Raw genomic sequence first — 19429 nt, 5'->3', positions numbered from 1 at the left:
TCCCATGGTCAGGCAGGAACCTCGCCTGGGTAAGTGAATTCCAATCTCCCCCAGTACTTACCCAGGTACAGGCTCTGATTCTCTGTTTACTTTCTGCTCCTGGGCTGCTCTCTTTCCATGGGTCAGGCCAGGAACCTCCCCTGGGTAAGTGAATTCCAATCTCCCCAGTATAGCTTTACCTCAGGTACAGAGCTCTGATTCCTCTGTAACCTTCCTGCTCCTGGCTGCTCTCTTTCCATGGTCAAGGCAGGAACCCCCGCCCCCTGGGTAAGTGAATCCGATCTCCCCCAGTACTTACCCAGGTATCAGAGCTCTGATTCTCTGTACTTTCCTGCTCCTGGGCTGCTCTCTTTCGTCCATGGGTCAACAGGACCCCCCACTGGGTAAGTGAATCCAAATCTCCCCCATAACTTTACACCAGGTACAGAGCTCTGATTCATCTGTACTTCCTGCTCCTGGCTGCTCTCTTTCCCATGGTCAGGCAGGAACCTCCCCCCTGGGTAAGTGAATCGAATCTCCCCCCTAGTACTTACCCAGTACAGAGCTCTGATTCTCTGTACTTCCTGCTCCTGGGCTGCTCTCTTTCCATGGTCAGCAGGAACCCTCCCTGGGTAAAGTGAAGTCCAATCTCCCCCAGTACTATTACACCAGGTACAGAGCTCTGATTCTCTGTACTTCCTGTTCCCTGGGCTGCTCTCTTTCCCATGGTCAGACAGGAACGCTCCCCTGTAAGTGAATGCAATCTCCCAGTACTTACCCAGGTACAGAGCTCTGATTCCTCTGTACTTCCTGCTCCTGGGCTGTTCTCTTTTCCATGGTCAAGACAGGAACCTCCCCTGGGTAGTGATATCCAATCTCCCCCAGTATCTTACCCAGGTAGCAGAGTCTGAGTTCTCTGTAGGCCTTCCTGCTCCTGGGGCTGCTGCTCTTCCCATGGTCAAGATCAGAACCTCCCCCTGGTAAGTGAAATCCATCTCCCCCCGTGACTTACCGCAAGGTACAGAGCTCTGATTCTCTGTAAATTCCTGTTCCTGGGCTGCTCCTCTTTTCCGCATGGTTCAGACAGGAACCTCCCCCTGGGTACAGTGAATCCAATCTCCCCCGCGTACTTACCCAGGTACAGAGCTCTGATTTCTCTGTCTTCTGCTCCTGGGCTGCTCTCTTTCCCATGGTCAGGACAGGAACCTCCCCCTTGAGTAAGATAATCCAATCTCCCCCCAGTACTTTACCGAGGTACAGAGCTCTGATTCTTCTGTCTTCCTGCTTTCTGGGCTGCTTTGTTTTCCCATGGTCAGACAGGAACCTCCCCTGGGTAAGTGAATCCCAATCTCCCCCAGTACTTACCCAGGTACAGAGCTCTGATTCTCTGTACTTCCCCTGCTCCTGGGCGCTTTCTTTCCATGGTCAGACAGGAACCTCCCCCTGGTAAGTGAATCCAATCTCCCCCCAGTACTTACCAGGTACAGAGCTCTGATTCTCTGTACTTCCTGCTCCTGGGCTGCTCTCTTTCCCATGGTCAGGGCAGTGAACCTCTCCCCTGGGAAGTGATCCAATCTGCTCCCCCAGTACTTACCCAGGTACAGAGCTCTGATTCTCTGGTACTTCCTGCTCCTGGGCTGCTCCTCTTTCCTGGTCAGGCAGGAACCCCCCCCTCCCCGGGAAGTGGGATCAATCTCCCCCCAGTACTACCAGGTACAAGAGCTCTGATTCTCTGTACTTCCTGCTCCTGGGCTGCTCTCTTCCCATGGTTCAGGCAGGAACCTCCCCCTGGGTAAGTGAATCCAATCTCCCCCAAGTACTTACCCAGGTACAGAGCTCTGATTTCTCTGTTACTTCCTGCTCCTGGGCCTGCTCTTCTTCCCAGTGGTCAGGCAGGAACCCCCCTGGGTAAGTGAATCCAATCTCCCCCAGTACTTACCCAGGTAACAGAGCTCTGATTCTCTGTACTCCTGCCTGGGCTGCTCTTTTTCCCCGATGGTTCAGGCAGGAACCTCCCCCTGGGTAAGTTGAATCCAATCTCCCCCACGTACTTACCAGGTACCAGAGCTCTGATTCTCTGTTACTTCCTGCTCCTGGGCTCTCTCTTTCCCATGGTCAGACAGGAACCTCCCCTGGGTAAGTGAATGCCAATCTCCCCCAGTACTTAACACCCAGGTAACAGAGCTTCTGATTCTCTGTAACTTTCTGCTCCTGGTGCTGCTCTCTTTTCCATGGTCAGGCAGGAACCCCCCCCCCCCGGGTAAGTGAATCATCTCCCCAGTACTTACCCAGGTACAGGAGTCTCTGATCTCTGTATCTTCTGCTCCTGGGCTTGCCTTCTCTTTCCATGGTCAGCAGTGACCTCCCCTGGGTAAGTGAATCCAATCCTCCCCGTACTTACCAGGTACAGTAGCTCTGATTCTCTGTACTTCCTGCTCCTGGCTGCTCTCTTTTCCCATGGTCAGGCAGGAACCCCCCTGGGTAAGTGAACTCCAATCTCCCCCCATACTTAACCCAGGTAAGAGCTCTGATTCTCTGTACTTCCTGCTCCTGGGCTGCTCTTCTTTCCATGGTCAGCAGGAACCCCCCCTGGGTAAGTGAATCCAATCTCCCCAGTAGCTTACCCAGGTGAATGAGCTCTGTTCCTGTACTTCCTGCTCCTGGGCTGCTCTCTTTCCCTGGTCAGGTCAGGAACCCCCCCCTGGGTAAGTGAATCCATCTCCCCCCAGTACTTACCCAGGTACAGGTCTGAATTCTCTGTACTTCTGCTCCTGGGCTGCTCTCTTTCCATGGTCAGGCAAGGAACCTCCCTGGGTAGTGAATCCAATCTCCCCCCAGTACTTAACAGTAACGATCCTCTGATTCTCTGTACTTCCTGCTCCTGGGCGCTCTCTTTCCATGGTCCAGGCAGGAACCCTCCCCCCTGGGTAAGTGAATCCATCTCCCCCCAGTACTTACCCAGGTTACGAGCTCTGATTCTCTGTTTACTTCCTGCTCCTGGGCTGCTTCTCTTCCCATGGTCAGGCAGGAAACCTCCCCTTGGGTAAGTGAATTCCAATCTCCCCCAGTACTTAACCCAGGTACAGAGGCTGCTGATTCTCTGTACTTCCTGCTCCTGGGCTGCTCTCTTTCCCATGGTCAGGCAGGAACCTTCCCCCCTGGGAAGTGAATGCCATCTCCCCCAGTTACTTACCCAGGTACAGAGCTCTGATTCTCTGTAACTTCCTGCTCCTGGGCCTGCTCTCTTTCCCATGGTCAGGCAGGAACGCTCCCCCTGTGGTAAGGAATCCAATCTTCCCAAGTACTTACCAGGTACAGAGCTCTGATTCTCTGTACTTTCTGCTCCTGGGCTGCTCTCTTTCCCATGGTCAGGAGGACCTCCCTGGGTAAGTGATCCAATCTCCCCCAGTACTTACCCAGGTACACGAGCTCTGATTCTCTGTACTTCTGCTGCCGGGCTGCTCTCTTCCCATGTCAGGCAGGAACCCTCCCCCCTGGTAAGTGAATCCAATCTCCCCCCAGTACTTACCCCCAGGTACAGAGCTCTGATTCTCTGTACTTCCTGCTCCTGGGCTGTCTCTCTTTCCCCATGGTCAACAGGAACCCCCCCCTGGGTAAGTGATCCAATCTCCCCCAGTATTACCCAGGTACAGAGCTCGATTCTCTGTACTTCCGCTCCTGGGCTGCTCTCTTTCCCATGGTTGCAGGCAGAACCTACCCCTGGGTAGTGATCCGAATCTCCCCCCCAGTAAACTACCAGGTACAGAGCTCTGATTCTCTGTACTTTCTGCTCCTGTTGCTCTCTTTCCCATGGTCAGGCCAGCGACCTCCCGCTGGTAAGGTGAATCCAATGTCCCCCAGTAATTCCCAGGTACAGGCTCTGATTCCTCTGTACTTCCTGCTCCTGGGCTGCTCTCTTTCCCATGGTCAGACAGGAACCCCCCCCCCCTGGGTAAGTGAATCCCAATCTCCCCAGTATTAACAGGTACAGAGCTCTGATTCTCTGTCTTCCTGCTCCTGGGCGCTCTCTTTCCATGGTCAGGCAGGAACCTCCCCTGGTAAGTGATCCAATCTCCCCCAGTACTTACTCCAGGTACAAGAGCTCTGATCTCTTGTACTTCCTGTCCTGGGCTGGCTCTCTTTCCCATGGTCAGCAAGGGAACCTCCCTGGGTAAGTGAATCCAATCTCCCCCCAGTATTTTACCCAGGTACAGAGCTCTGATCTCTGTACTTCCTGCTTCTGGGCTGCTGCTCTTTCCGCATTGGCAGGCAGTGAACCTTCCCCCTGGGTAAAGTGAATCCAATCTCCCCAGTACTTACCCAGGTCAGAGTCTGATTCTCTGTACTTCCTGGCTCCTGGGCTGCTCTCTTTCCCATGGTCAGAACAGGACTCCCCTGGGTAAGTGAATCCAATCTCCCCCGTCTTACCCAGGTACAGAGCTCTGATTCTCTGTACTTCCTGCTCCTGGGCTGCTCTCTTTCCCATTGGTCAGGCAGGAACCCCCCCCCCCCGGGTAAGTGAATCCAAATCTCCCCCAGTCTACCCAGGTAACAGAGCTCTGATTTCTGTACTCCTGCTCCTGGGCTGCTCTCTGTCCCCATGGTCAACAGGAACCTCCCCCTGGGTAAGTGAATCCAATCTCCCCCCAGTTTACTTACCCAGGTACAGAGCCTGATTCTCTGTACTTCCTGCTCTGGGCTGCTTCTTTCCCATGGTCAGGCAGAACCTCCCCCTGGTAAGTGAATCCAATCTCCCCGTACTTACCCAGGTACAAGAGCTCTTGATTCTCTGTACTTCCTGCTCCTGCTGCCTCTCTTTCCCATGTCAGGCAGGAACCTCCCCCTGGGTAAGTGAATCTACTACCCCCCAGTACTTACCCATGTAAGAGCTCTGATTCTCTGTATTCCTGCTCTGGCTGCTCTCTTTCCCATTGGTCAGACAGTTACAAGTTGCTCACTTGCTGTATAATGTTTCCAGCTGAGATTGGGGGGGGGGGGGGCACTAAATAATACACTGGGGGGGGGGGGGGTGTTAGAAGCTTGACCGTGTGGTCAGTGGTGTGGCGCTGCCACTACATGCTTTGTGGGGGGGGGGGGGGGGTAATTTCCCATGATGTGGAGGCACAAACACTGCTGATTGGGGCGGGATGATCAATCAAGCCTCATTAGTGAGAAGCACAACCAATCAGCACTTAGCTACGATAAACCCCCATTACAAAGGAAGGTACGGCCCCCCCAGGGGCGCTGACATAAGGCACATTGTACCCCCAGGTGGGGTAGATGGAACATTGTACCTGCCCTTCATACTTCACCACTCACTAGTCTTATAATTATAGGCGGCGGGACTGTGGGGCACCTGTCCAATCACACTGTATGGAAAACAATGTTTCTGTACAGGCTATGGGCAAACTTAGGGGGCTGTTTCTGCTGAATTGTATTAGTACAGGGGATCCCTAATGTGCATAGTGTTTATGGTATCTCTCTGTATCAAGCTATGGGCAACTAGGGGGCTGTTCTGCTGAATTGTGTCTTTGTACAGGGGAATCTATGTGCCATAGTTTTATGGGGTATCTTCTCTGTACAGGCTATGGGTCAACTTGGGGCTGTTCCTGCGGATTGTGCTATACAGGGGAATCCCATGTGCCATAGTTGTATGGTATCGCTCTGTACAGGCTATGAAGCACTTAGGCGGGCGTTTCCTGCTGAATTGTACTTAGTACAGGGGAATCCCTATGTTGCCATAGTTTTTATGGTATGAGGAAACTTAGGGGGCTGTCCTGCTGAATTTTGTGCTTAGTACAGGGGAATGCCCCATGTGCCAGTTTTTTATGGTATGAGCAAACTTAGGGGCTGTTCCGTGCTGAATTGTGCTTAGTAGAGGCGGAATCCCATATGTGCCATAGTTTTATGGTATCTCTCTGTAACAGGCTATGAGCAAACTTAGGGGCTGTATTCCTGCTAATGTGCTTAGTACAGGGAATCCCTATGTGCCATAGTTTTATGGTACATCTCTCTGTACAGGCTAATGGGCCAAACTTAGGGGCTGTTCCTGCTGAATTGTGCTTAGTACAGGGGAATCCTATGTGCCCATAGTTTTATGGTATCTCTCTGTACAGGACTATGGGCAACTTAGGGCTGTTCCTGCTGATGTGCTTAGTAGAGGGGATCGCCTATGTGCCATGTTTTATGGTATACATCTCTGTACAGGCTATGGGCAAACTTAGGGGGCTGTTTCCTGCTGAATTGTGCTTAGTACAGGGGAATCACTATGTGCATAGTTTTTAATGAATAATAAACAATTCTTCCTATTTAATTGCAACAAGGTTCGCGAGACCTGAAATTTCAGACTGAAGCCCATTCAGCAATACAAACAAATAACCACTGAGGTGGTCAGTACAACAACCATTTTTTTCCTGCTTGTTTCTTTCACAGGTTCCATATCTCCCTCTGCCTGCCAGGTTCGGTACTGCACATATATTTCTATGCTGCCTGGGCAAGTAGATGATTGACACATGTGGCCCACTGGCCAACATCGTGAGAAAACTCAAGAGACGGAGGCAGGGAGGTTGAAGAAGCGCTGGAAGATTTCCCAGTCTCTTTAAAGGGAAAGTTTCAACCTCCTTACAAATTATCACTAAGGAAAACCTGAAGTCATTCAGATTCCCATTTAGATAGAATAAGTTGTTCAAATGCCTTACGCTTGGGTTGCTAGGGCAGTGACCACCTGCAACCACGGTGCTTAAGGTGTTACCAAGGGAACTATTGAATTTTTAATGATAAATTCTGCTTAAAAAAATGTTCCACGAATGTTCTGAAAAACTGTCCAAATAGATTTATTTCAATCTTTATATGATGAATATTTATATATTCTATATTTCTATTATTGCAATGAAATCTTTCAGGCACCAAGGGGCTGAAAGAACTACAACTCACTGCATCCTAAAGAGCCGCGTTAATCTCCTGGGGCAGACAACCAAGGCCATTGATCAGATGGACCCCATTTGCTTCAGCCGCAGTAAACCAATGGCCAACCGGGGTGGGTGGAAGCAATGAAAGCCAGTAATACAGCTGGCGGCAACACGGGCACTCGTCTCTTTCCTAAAACGCTGCCCCCCAACCCCAGTTACAGACCTTTTACAACCTACGCAGTTGAATCAATGGTGACTGGAGTAAAGGGAAAGGCTTAGCTTTGCCTTACATCTGCTGGCAGGGACGCATTCATCACTTTCCCCCTGGGCCTGCAGTTCTGTATCCCACCAGCAGGAGGAGCTGGGCCCATTAACGTCATCACTTTCCCTGGGCCTGCAGTTCTGTATCCACCAGCAGAGGAGCTGGCCCATTAACGTCATCCCTTTCCCCTGGGCCCTGCAGTTCTTTATCCCACCAGCAGAAGAGCTGGGCCCATTAACGTCATCACTTTTCCCTGGGCCTGCAGTTTTCTAATCCACAGCAGGAGGAGCTGGGCCCAATACGTCATTAACTTTCCCTGGGCCTGCAAGTTCTCTATCCCAGCCAGCAGGAGGAGCTTTGGGCCCAATTAACTTCAATCACTTTCCCTGGGCTGCGTTCTCTATCCCACCAGCAAGGAGTGCCAGGGGCATTTACTGCAAATTCCCTGGTTTCCGCTCTTTCTCCGGTAATTTCCCTGGGAAGGGAAAACTGCGGAGATGCCGAGGGGTCGCCTGGCAAGTTGGGGGGCCCCCAGCTGTTAACAGAAGGGACCAACTCGGGCAATGTCATTGCGACAATGGGGCAATTTTTGGGCTGGGCATGGCCTGGTAGCAGGGGTAGCAGAAAAATGTGGCCCGCAGTCGAGGAAGACGCAGGACCTCTCTTTGCCGAGGCAAATGGCGCAGGGGTTTCGTACTTCCTCCTCGTTGTGCTGTTCCTGCTGGACTCTCTGCCGGGCCCTCGACTCCTCGAACTCTCTCTGCAGGTTCTGGAGCTGGTGCTTCTCCTTGCGATGGCGGTACTGGCGCCGGAGGATGAAGAAGAGGGTGACGCAGGTGGCGGCGCCGAACACGATGCTGAGGATCCGCCACCAGCGCATCTGCCCCTCCTGCCTCTCCAGGAGCCCCGGGAAGTCGGTGCCGCTCAGGTAGTAACACAAACCGGCCTTGGGCGGCTGCAGCTTGATGGTCTTGTTGTCCAGAACCAACTCCCCGATGCCCGTAATGGCCGCCCCGAGCTTCAGCATCTCCTCCGTCTCCTGCACCCCTTTGGGCCGCTCCCCGGTCATGTAATGGCCCAGTATGTTGGGGAAGGACTGGACTGCGGGGTAGAACTTCTCATAGACGGTCTCCAGGCCCAGATCCACGGCTTCCAAGGGCCGGACCACCCGCACCGACACCCCGGCCCCCCCAGACTCCTCCGGGGCCAGGTCGAAGGGGACGGTGTTGCTTCTCTGGTGGATGATTTTCTCGTGGTCGTTCCTGTGTGAGAATAATAAGCTGATTAAATGCCCGATCTGCCTTCATGCTTTCCCTGTTGCCGGGGTCACTCACCCTAACAACCAGAGAAGCTTTGACATCCTCAGCTGAGCAGAGGCAAATATAAAGACTAACTGCAACTGTGTCGCTTTAGCTTCCTTACCCTCCCACCCGCAATGATTCACTGTGTTGCTAGTACAGGGAGTGTACGGGGAGTTGTACAGGGAGTTGTACAGGGAGTGGAGGGAAGGATACGGGGAGTTGTACAGGGAGTGGAGGGACAGGATACGGGGAGTTGTACAGGGAGTGGAGGGAAGGATACGGGGAGTTGTACAGGGAGTTGTACAGGGAGGGAAGGATACAGGGAGTTGTACAGGGAGTGGAGGGAAGGATACGGGGAGTTGTACAGGGAGTGGAGGGAAGGATACAGGGAGTTGTACAGGGAGTGGAGGGAAGGATACGGGGAGTTGTACAGGGAGTGGAGGGAAAGGATACAGGGAGTTGTACAGGGAGTGAGGGAAGGATAGGGGAGTTGTACAGGGAGTGGAGGGAAGGATACGGGGAGTTGTACAGGGAGTGGAGGGAAGGATACAGGGAGTTGTACAGGGAGTGGAGGGAAGGATACAGGGAGTTGTACAGGGAGTGGAGGGAAGGATACGGGGAGTTGTACAGGGAGTGGAGGGAAGGATACGGGGAGTTGTACAGGGAGTGGAGGGAAGGATACGGGAGTTGTACAGGGGAGTGGAGGAAGGATACGGGGAGTTGTACAGGGAGTGGAGGGAAGGTAGGGAGTTGTGGAGGGAAGGATACAGGGAGTTGTTACAGGGAGTGGATGGAAGGATACGGGGAGTTGTTACAGGGAGTGGAGGGAAGGATACAGGGAGTTGTACAGGAGTGGAGGGAAGGATACAGGGAGTTGTACAGGGAGTTTGTACAGGGAGGGAAGGATACGGGGAGTTGTACAGAGTGGAGGGAAGGATACGGGAGTTGTACAGGGAGTGGAGGGAAAGGATACGGGGAGTTGTACAGGGAGTGGAGGGAAGGATACGGGGAGTTGTACAGGGAGTGGAGGGAAGGATACAGGGAGTTGTACAGGGAGTGGAGGGAAGGATACGGGGAGTTGTACAGGGAGTGGAGGGAAGGATACGGGGAGTTGTACAGGGAGTGGAGGGAAGGATACAGGGAGTTGTACAGGGAGTGGATGGAAGGATACAGGGAGTTGTACAGGGAGTGGGGAAGGATACGGGGAGTTGTACAGGGAGTGGAGGGAAGGATACAGGGATTGTACAGGGAGTGGAGGGGGAAGGAGTTGTACAGGGAGTTGTACAGGGAGTGGAGGGAAGGATACAGGGAGTTGTACAGGGAGTGGAGGGAAAGGATTTGATACAGGGAGTGTACAGGGAGTACAGGGAGTTGTACAGGGAGTGGAGGAAGGATACGGGGAGTTGTACGGATGGAGGATACAGGGAGTTGTACAGGGAGTGGAGGGAGGATACGGGGAGTTGTACAGGGAGTGGAGGGAAGGATACGGGGAGTTGTACAGGGAGTGGAAGGGAAGGATACGGGAGTTGTACAGGGAGTGGAGGGAAGGATACGGGGAGTTGTACAGGGAGTGGAGGGAAGGATACAGGGAGTTGTTACAGGGAGTGGAGGGAAGGATACGGGGAGTTGTACAGGGAGTGGAGGGAAGGATACGGGGAGTTGTACAGGGAGTGGAGGGAAAGGATACGGGGAGTTGTACAGGGAGTGGAGGGAGGATAGGGGAGTTGTACAGGGAGTGGAGGGAAGGATACGGGGAGTTGTACAGAAGGATGGTACGGAAGGATACAGGGAGTTGTACAGGGAGTGGAGGGAAAGGATACAGGATACGGGAGTTGTACAGGGAGTGGAGGAAGGATACGGGGAGTTGTACAGGGAGTGGAGGGAAGGATACGGGGAGTTGTACAGGGAGTGGAGGGAAGGATACGGGAGTTGTACAGGGAGTGAGGGAGGGGGAGTTGTACAGGGAGTGGAGGGAAAGGATACGGGGAGTTGTAACAGTGGAGGTGGGAGGGAAGGATACGGGGAGTTGTACAGGGAGTGGAGGGAAGGATACAGGGAGTTGTACAGGAGTGGAGGAAGGATAAGGGAGTTTGTACAGGGAGTGGAGAAGGAAGGAGTTGTACGGGGAGGATACGGGGAGTTGTACAGGGAGTGGAGGGAAGGATACGGGGAGTTGTACAGGGAGTGGAGGGAAGGATACGGGGAGTTGTACAGGAGTTACAGTTGTACAGGAGTGGAGGGAAGGATAGGATTTACGGATACAGGGAGTTTGTACAGGGGTGGAGGAAGGATACCGGGGAGTTGTACAGGGAGTGGAGGAAGGATTGTACAGGGAGTGGAGGGAAGGATACACGGGAGTTGTACAGGGAGTGGGAAGGATACGGGGATTGTACAGGGGTGGAGGGAAGGATACGGGGAGTTGTACAGGAGTGGATGAAGGATACAGGGAGTTGTACAGGGAGGAGGGAAGGATAGGGGATTGTACAGGGAGTGGATGGAAGGATACAGGGAGTTGTACAGGGAGTGGAGGGACAGGATACAGGGAGTTGTACAGGAGTGGAGGAAGGATACGGGAGTTTGTACAAGGGAGTGGATGGAAAGGATACAGGGAGTTGTACAGGGAGTGGAGGGAAGGATACAGGGAGTTGTACAGGGAGTGGAGGGAGGATATACCGGGAGTTGTACAGGAGTGGAGGGAAGGATACGGGAGTTGTACAGGGAGGGAAGGGAAGGATACAGGGAGTTGTACAGGGACAGGGAGGTACGGGGAGTTGTACAGGGAGTGGAGGGAAGGATACGGGGAGTTGTAGTTACCAGAGGTGGGTGGTTCTGTTCCACACCATCTTGTGCTCTTTCAGTGACAGTCTCTGGATCACCCCCCTGCAGTTCTCCACATACTGACTGCTCAGAACTTCCTTCACTGAAGTCACAGCCCCTGCGGCACAGAATGTAAGGGGTTAATTACAGGAGCTAAGGATTCTGGGAGTTGTAGGACGGACTCCCTCCTTTCAATGACCTTGAGGTCTCACTGAGCAGGGCCTCCAGCTGTTTAGGACTACAAATCCCAAGATCCCCTGGGGCTCCCAGCCTGACTTTCCCCCAGGGTGCCCCCCCATTACCCAGCGCCCCGGCCTGTACCACCTTCTATAACGGCGTAGGGGACACACTTCCCGGGAAGGTCCGACAGAACCGCCTGCAGGTCGTCAGTCAGGGAGAACCTCTTGGCTTCCTGCAACGGAAACAGAACTGATTGGGCGGCACCGACACCACATCTAAAGGCCAACTTAACATTCCAAATGGCAGCTGGGCGGGGCCAGTGGGGAAGTGGGCGTGTCTCTAACCTTCAGCGCCTGGACAGAGCGGTACTTATGGCGGTAGATGGAGTAGAAAAGCGCGGTGATGGCGGAACTGGCGCCGAGCAGGATGACCTGTCCGACCGACGGGCGCCCCCCAGTCTCCATGTCTGTGGGGAGAGGAAACAAAGCGGAATCAGTCTGTGTATATTCACTGCTGCTTCTGACTCCCCACACAATGTAGCAGCTGATTAATAGAGCAACTCCTGCTACATTGCTTCATGAGTCAGAACCAGGGAGAATGGACAGTGAGAAGGCAAAAATAGATTTAGGGTGGAGTTCCCCTTTAATGCCAATGACTCCTCCCCCCCCACATCCCGGGAAGGACCCGGTTTTATACACAAATCTCACTCCCACACACAGTTCAGCGTCGAACCGTTCGCCATAATAATTAAATCATACGCACCGCACAGCGACCCCCCCGCCGACCCCTCCCAACCTGTGGAACACCGGCTTCCCTTACCCAGGAGCCAACTCGGCACTAGATCAAAAAAAGCACCAACTTCCGGGTCCCTGCAGCGCGCAGGCGCATTCAGCACGGATGGCATAGGGCCTAGTACGTAACGGGGCGGAGCAGCGAGACGCTGCGGCCATCTTACTTTCTGGGCAGAATTCACACTCTCTTTCTAATGTACCAGAAATAGACTTCGCCCCTGCCTTTTCCTCAGAGGAACCTGCGCATTATTTTGCAGCTCTGGTGGGATGTCCCCTCCGCCTCTGGGGTCACTGCAGCCGAGTATTAATAGCTTTTTGTCACTTTGTCACTTTGTCCCCTCCAGTCACTTGCAGTCCCTATTTCCACCACTTATCCTGGGAAGCAGACTTTTCTATAGGCAGTAACGGAACAGCGCCACAGCCATGGTTTGAAATGAAATTGAATGAATTTCGGCCCAAACAGCAAGAAGATAACACTTTCCCTTTATATGGGGGCAATCCTCCCCAGCTCCTGCCCAACAATGCAAACTTTCATTCAGATAAAGGGGAAACAAAACTCAGGGATAATAAAGTGTTGTACAAAGAGCTTGCAGTTTTGGCTCAGCCCTGTGTATTAGAGGGAAAGTTGACATAATACATAGGAACTACAACTCCCAGTATCTCCTACCAGCATGGGGCATACACATTCCTTTGTACATTTAGCCTAAACCAAGCTTGCAGCCAATCAGAGAATCCAAATGTTTACAGATCTAAACCATCTGCAGCCAATCAGATCAAGGAAACATGTAAGGGTTAAACCAACTGTAGCCAATCCAGAGAATCCACTGTGGCTCCTTATATAGATACCATAGCCTGTACAGAGAGATACCATAAAACTATGGCACATAGGATCCCCTGTACTAAGCACAATTCAGCAGGAACAGCCCCCTAAGTTTGCGCATAGCCTGTACAGAGAGATACCATAAAACTATGGCACATAGGGATTCCCCTGTACTAAGCACAATTCAGCAGGAACAGCCCCCCTAAGTTTGCTCATAGCCTGTACAGAGAGATACCATAAAACTATGGCACATAGGGATTTCCCTGTACTAAGCACAATTCAGCAGGAAACAGCCCCTAAGTTTTGCGCATAGCCTGTACAGAGAGATACCATAAAACTATGGCACATAGGGATTCCCCCTGTACTAAGCACAATTCAGCAGGAACAGCCCCCTAAGTTTGCTCATAGCCTGTACAGAGAGATACCATAAAACTATGGCACATAGGGATTCCCTGTACTAAGCACAATTCAGCAGGAACAGCCCCTAAGTTTGCTCATAGCCTGTACAGAGAGATACCATAAAACTATGGCACATAGGGATTCCCCTGTACTAAGCACAATTCAGCAGGAACAGCCCCATAAGTTTGCGCATAGCCTGTACAGAGAGATACCATAAAACTATGGCACATAGGGATTCCCCTGTACTAAGCACAATTCAGCAGGAACAGCCCCCTAAGTTTGCTCATAGCCTGTACAGAGAGATACCATAAAACTATGGCACATAGGGATTCCCCTGTACTAAGCACAATTCAGCAGGAACAGCCCATAAGTTTGCGCATAAGCCTGTACAGAGAGATACCATAAAACTATGGCACATAGGATTCCCCTGTACTAAGCACAATTCAGCAGGAACAGCCCCCTAAGTTTTGCTCATAGCCTGTACAGAGAGATACCATAAAACTATGGCACATAGGGATTCCCCTGTACTAAGCACAATTCAGCAGGAACAGCCCCCTAAGTTTGCTCATAGCCTGTACAGAGAGATACCATAAAACTATGGCACATAGGGATTCCCCTGTACTAAGCACAATTCAGCAGGAACAGCCCTAAGCTGAAACACCCCAGCAGGTTGGGGTCACAGGCAGAGAAGTTTCCTGGCCCAGCGCTCACAGTACGTGGGAATAGGCGCAGAGTAATAAATAAGAGGGATATGTGCGCATCACTTCTGCTGCTGGAACAGTTTCCATGGCAACTTTCTGAAGTTATTGACGTGACTTCAAATTTAAGAAGTTTGGTTACCATAGAAACAGAGCGCAGCTGATAAATATAGAAACTTCCCGGCACCTGCGTGTCAGGCAAAGTCATTTGGTTCGGTACCGGTTCTGCTGAATTATGGATCAGCCCAGAGAGACCCGTCCATTGGCCATTGAGGGATAATGACAACACAAAGCCGCTAGGGGGGTAAAGGGGTGCAGTGAATAACCCATAGGGTTTCTGTTATTACCCCGCTCACTAGGGGGCGCTGCTGCATGGAGGGGGCCCCAATAGAAATGTCCCAGTGACAGTTTATAACAACGCATTAGCGCCCCCTAGTGAGGGCAAAAAGCCCAAGAGTCCTTATCTGCCCTTGGGAATCCATATATATCGTCCCTTAGTAACGTAGCAGCTACGCAAACAGCGACCAACTGCAGGGAGATTCCCCTTCTGTAACATATAAAGGTGACTTTCCCAACGGCGTTACCTTATCGCTGCCCAGCATACAGGGAGTGGCCAACCAGGTGATTAGGCAGAAAACCTTCATCCTGCAACGTGATTGGCTATCAGCCGTATGACCAGAAGCGACATCTCACAAACTTGTGAGTTGTGATGTCATCGTTAAACCAGAAGGTACGTCATCCAAAGGCAGGCGGGAGGGGTGGGAGAGGCAATCAGACCCGCATTTACTGCAGGACCCTGCCGGCGGGCCGCTGTTACAGGATCCAGCATTTGGGTGCAGTGTTGCTTATGTGGGTGCAGTGTGCTATGTGGGTGCTGCCCTGTGGCTTGGTCTGAGCAAGTGCTGAAAGGAAGGACTAGAGCCCCCTATAGCCGGGCCCATTCCTCTCTTCGCCCTGTCTCTGGCCCAGCACAGACCCGGTAAGTGCTATTATAGCGCAGTTTGCGCCGAGTCCCTTAGTGAATAAGCGCCCAGTACATACGGACACGCCCACACGGAGCGGAGATACAATAAGTTTTGCACTGTCCCAATGGGGTAATTAGATAATCCCATAAACCCTCCCACTGGGGAGACAAGATTCTCCGAGCCCCCCAAGGGTCCCGACCCACCCAGAGCCCGGTGTCAGGGGGTGTAATTATCCCGGGGGGCGGCAGGGGGAGCACTGATCCCTCCCATTCTACCCAGCGGCTGTCACTGGGGCTGTAACACGGCACTTTCTCCGGCTTCACCGGGAGCAGCGAGCAGATCCCGACACCCAACTGCGCGGTTACTGGGGGGCTTAGCGATAGCGGCACCGGGATGTACTGACAGCTGGCACCTTAGTGAGAGATAGAGGCTGCTTATACCTGGCACCCAGGCTGCACATTCACTGAGAGCTGCGGCACCCTACTGAACTAATAGCCGGCACCCTACTAATAACTACTATAGCCGGCACCTACGGACTAATAGCCGGCACCCTACTGGACTAATAGCCGGCACCCTACTGGACTAATGGACTAATAGCCGGGCACCCTACTGGACTAACTAGCCGGCACCCCTACTAGGCCGGCACCCCTACTGGACTAATAGCCGGCAACCCTACTGGACTAATAGCCGGCACCCCTACTGACTAATAGCCGGCACCCTTACTGGACTAATAGCCGGCACCCTACTGAACTAATAGCCGGCTACTGGACTAATAGCCGGCACCCTACTGGACTAATACCTATGGACTAATAGCCGGCACCCCTACTGACTAATAGCCGGCACCCTTACTGGACTAATAGCCTACTGACTAATAGCCGGCACCCCTACTGGACTAATAGCCGGCACCCCTACTGGACTAATAGCCGGCACCCCTACTGGACTAATAGCCGGCACCCCTTACTGGACTAATAGCCGGCACCCCCTACTGGACTAATAGCCGGCACCCCTACTGACTAATACCGGCACCCCTACTGGACTAATAGCCGGCACCCCTACTGGACTAATAGCCGGCACCCCTACTGGACTAATAGCCGGCAACCCCTACTGGAACTAATAGCCGGCACCCCTACTGACTAATAGCCGGCACCCCTACTGGACTAATAGCCGGCACCCCTACTGGAACTAATAGCCGGCACCCCTACTGACTAATAGCCGCACCCCTACTGGACTAATAGCCGGCACCCTACTGACTAATAGCCGGCACCCTACTGGACTAATAGCCGGACACCCCTACTGGACTAATAGCCGGCACCCCTACTGGACTAATAGCCGGCACCCCTACTGGACTAATAGCCGGCACCCTACTGGACTAATAGCCGGCACCCTACTGGACTAAATAGCCGCACCCCTGGACTAATAGCCGCACCCCTACTGACTAATAGCCGGCACCCCTACTGCGGACTAATAGCCGGCACCCCTACTGGACTAATAGCCGCACCCCTACTGACTAATAGCCGGCACCCCTACTTGGACTAATAGCCGGCTGGACTAATAGCCGCACACTACTGAACTAATAGCCGGCACCCCTACTGAACTAATAGCCGGCACCCTTACTGGACTCATAGCCGGCACCCCTATTGGACACATAGCCGGCACCCTTACTGGACACATAGCCGGCACCCCTACTGGACTAATAGCCGGCACCCCGCCTGGCACTGCGAGTAGGCACCCCGCCTGGCACTGAAGTAGGCACCCCGCCTGGCACTGAGAGTAGGCACCCCGCCTGGCACTGAGAGTAGGCACCATGCTTGCCCATGGAGGAGAAGGAAAGTTTGTGTTGGCACAAAAAGAGCAGAACGGCAAAGCATTAAGTTACCCCAGCCTTCTGCCCTCCTTCCTGCGGTCCTGCCCCGATCTCCTGCCCAATATCTCCGGGCAGTGCCTGGGCACTATGTTCGGGAGGAAGCGGCGGACCGTGGAGCTGACCAGAGAGGAGCCCAGTGACAAGGGGAGGTACCTGGGCAGCGCCGTGACCCTGCGGGCAAGAGGAGAGGGCTGCACCGCGGAGGCAGTAGGGCAGATCTGGGAGCGGAGTGGGGGTGGGAGCCGGGGCCCCAGGGTGAGGTTGTTGGTGAGCAGTGAGGGCATCAGGGTGACTCCCGGGAAGGGCAAACCTGCCCACACCTACCTACTGCACCGAATCACCCACTGCGGCACAGACAGCGCCCACCCCCGGCTCCTCAGCTGGGTCTACAGGCACCAAGTCCGACACAAGGCAGTGGTGCTCCGGTGCCACACGGTGCTGCTGTCCCGGCAAGAGAAAGCGGCCGCCCTGGCGCTGCGACTTTGCCAGATCTCACGGGCCGCCTTTTGCGACTTCAAGCGACTAAAGAGACAGAACGACTTCAGGAGGGGCCAGCAGGAGAGGCTGGGGCAGTGTGTGGTGCCCTTGGTGCCCCTGAGGAGGGTACTCAATGCCCGGTGCTATTATCATCCCCGAGAGGTGAGGGGCAGCGGGGCACTGGGGCTTAGCTCCATCCTGGAGGAAGAGGAGGACGGGGAGGAAGAACAAAAGAACCCAACGTGTGATCTGCCGGGGAACACTGAGACCATGTTGGACTTGGCTCAAGAGCTGAGGAGGCTGAGTATCCAGAGAGCCCTGACCCAGAGTCTCAACTGGACCTACAGCCCCCCAGTCTGTGACTGGAAATGTCCCATAAGAACTATCTGCTGACCCTGCAACCGTGGGGCACCCAGAGAGTCCGCCCTTCCATGGAGATCTCACCGTTCCATGGGAAGATCCCACCCTTTAATGGAGAGTCCACCCTTCCATAGGGAGATCCCACCCTTCCATGGAGAGTCCACCCTTCCATAGGGAGATCCCACCCTTCCATGGAGAGTCCACCCTTCCATGGGGAGATCCCACCCTTCCATGGGAAGATCCCACCCTTTAATGGAGAGTCCACCCTTCCATAGGGAGATCCCACCCTTCCATGGAGAGTCCACCCTTCCATGGGGAGATCCCACCCTTCCATGGGGAGAGTCCACCCTTCCATGGGGAGATCCCACCATTCCATGGAAAGATCCCACCCTTTATTGGAGAGTCCACCCTTCCATAGGGAGATCCCACCCTTCCATGGAGAGTCCACCCTTCCATGGGGAGATCCCACCCTTCCATGGTGAGATCCCACCCTTCCATGGGGAGGTCCCACCTGGTCTCCCAGTCCTTCCAAGGGTGCCCATTAAATCCAGCCAATTAGTTGCCCTGCCAGTATGTGAGGTACCCCCACACCTTATGGACATGCCTATCGTACAAGGACCTTGCAACCAGGGGGCACCTAAGGGTGCCATATATTCTATGAGGACTACCTGCTACAAGGAAACATCTGGGGGTACCCCAACCTTTCAAGGACAAGCCCAGGCAATGAGGATTATCTTTTGACCAGCCAATCAGGATTCATTGGTAGCCTATCCCAACCTTCCAAGGGCAAGTCAACCTCACCATTACTATATGACTCTATGTGAACTAATTGCTGAGCTGCCCTGGGGCTTTCCCACCTGACTACCTACCTGCTCAATGGGGGGCACCAGAGGGGTTCACCCACTTTCCATGGATAATTCCATCCCACCTGAATTTTCTCTTGATTTTCTGGTAGGGGGACCTTGTTGCTACAAAATTTGATTGACAGTTCTTCTGCCAGGCTGCGTGTCCCATTGCCCCATTTAGTTGTCTCCCTGGCACGGCTGATGCCGCTCACTGTGCCAACACTTTACGGAACAAAGCCATTGTTTACAAAAAGTTTTTCATTATTTAATTAAATGACTTCCAAGAAACCTGCGTTGTTTCATAAGGAGAATTCCTTAAAGGGACAGTAACATTAAAAAAAATTATTATCTATCTTACCAGATGTGCCAGTTATTTCTCTCCTGCACTTGGGACCCCCATCTGTAGGTGGGTGGGGATATGATTCAACTTTAGCTGTTGACCCCCAAGTCTCTGATGCTGGAGTGGGGGGGGGGTGGGAGGCAATACAGAACATTCTACAGAGGGACCCCAACAACGTGATTTGTGGGCCATGAAGGGGGCGGGGTTTGGGTGGGGTTTTGGCCAAATAGGGTGTGGCCAGTTTTATAATGGGGCTAATATCTGGGGCCCCCTGATTTTCTAACTTACTAACCTGGTTACTATTGGCAGAGGGGATTTCCTGAGGGCCCTGTGCTGCCTCTCAAGGGATTCTGGGAGTAGAGGCCCGACAATAGTCACAATAATCAGAGGCACAAAGTGATCTCTTTCCATGACTTTTAGTAA

At 53.2% G+C, this 19429-nt stretch overlaps 2 protein-coding genes across 2 annotated transcripts; one reads left to right on the top strand and one right to left on the bottom strand.

Moving 5' to 3' along the window:
- Positions 1 to 7482: 7482 nt before the first annotated feature.
- On the bottom strand, positions 7483 to 12325 carry LOC116412398 (mitochondrial ubiquitin ligase activator of nfkb 1-like). Its single transcript, XM_031906584.1, is given in 7 exon segments — positions 7483 to 7736; positions 7739 to 7783; positions 7786 to 8411; positions 11265 to 11385; positions 11592 to 11679; positions 11792 to 11913; positions 12267 to 12325. Coding segments are annotated over 6 exon segments (1254 nt in total). The 5' UTR covers positions 11912 to 11913; positions 12267 to 12325.
- A 4599-nt stretch (positions 12326 to 16924) lies between these two features.
- On the top strand, positions 16925 to 19013 carry fam43b (family with sequence similarity 43 member B). Its single transcript, XM_004913326.4, has one exon. It carries the CDS (start codon positions 16925 to 16927, stop codon positions 17852 to 17854), a length of 930 nt encoding a protein of 309 aa, XP_004913383.2. The 3' UTR covers positions 17855 to 19013.
- Positions 19014 to 19429: the final 416 nt, after the last annotated feature.

The sequence above is a fragment of the Xenopus tropicalis genome, chromosome 7 (assembly GCF_000004195.4).
Source record: "Xenopus tropicalis strain Nigerian chromosome 7, UCB_Xtro_10.0, whole genome shotgun sequence".
Lineage (NCBI taxonomy): Eukaryota > Metazoa > Chordata > Amphibia > Anura > Pipidae > Xenopus > Xenopus tropicalis.
Note: the sequence above shows the minus strand (reverse complement) of the source record. Positions and strands in the feature narration are given on the sequence as shown.

Bases quoted from the DNA above. Each gene is read 5' to 3' on its own strand.
- fam43b (XM_004913326.4), top strand. From the start codon at position 16,925: ATGCTTGCCCATGGAGGAGAAGGAAAGTTTGTGTTGGCACAAAAAGAG.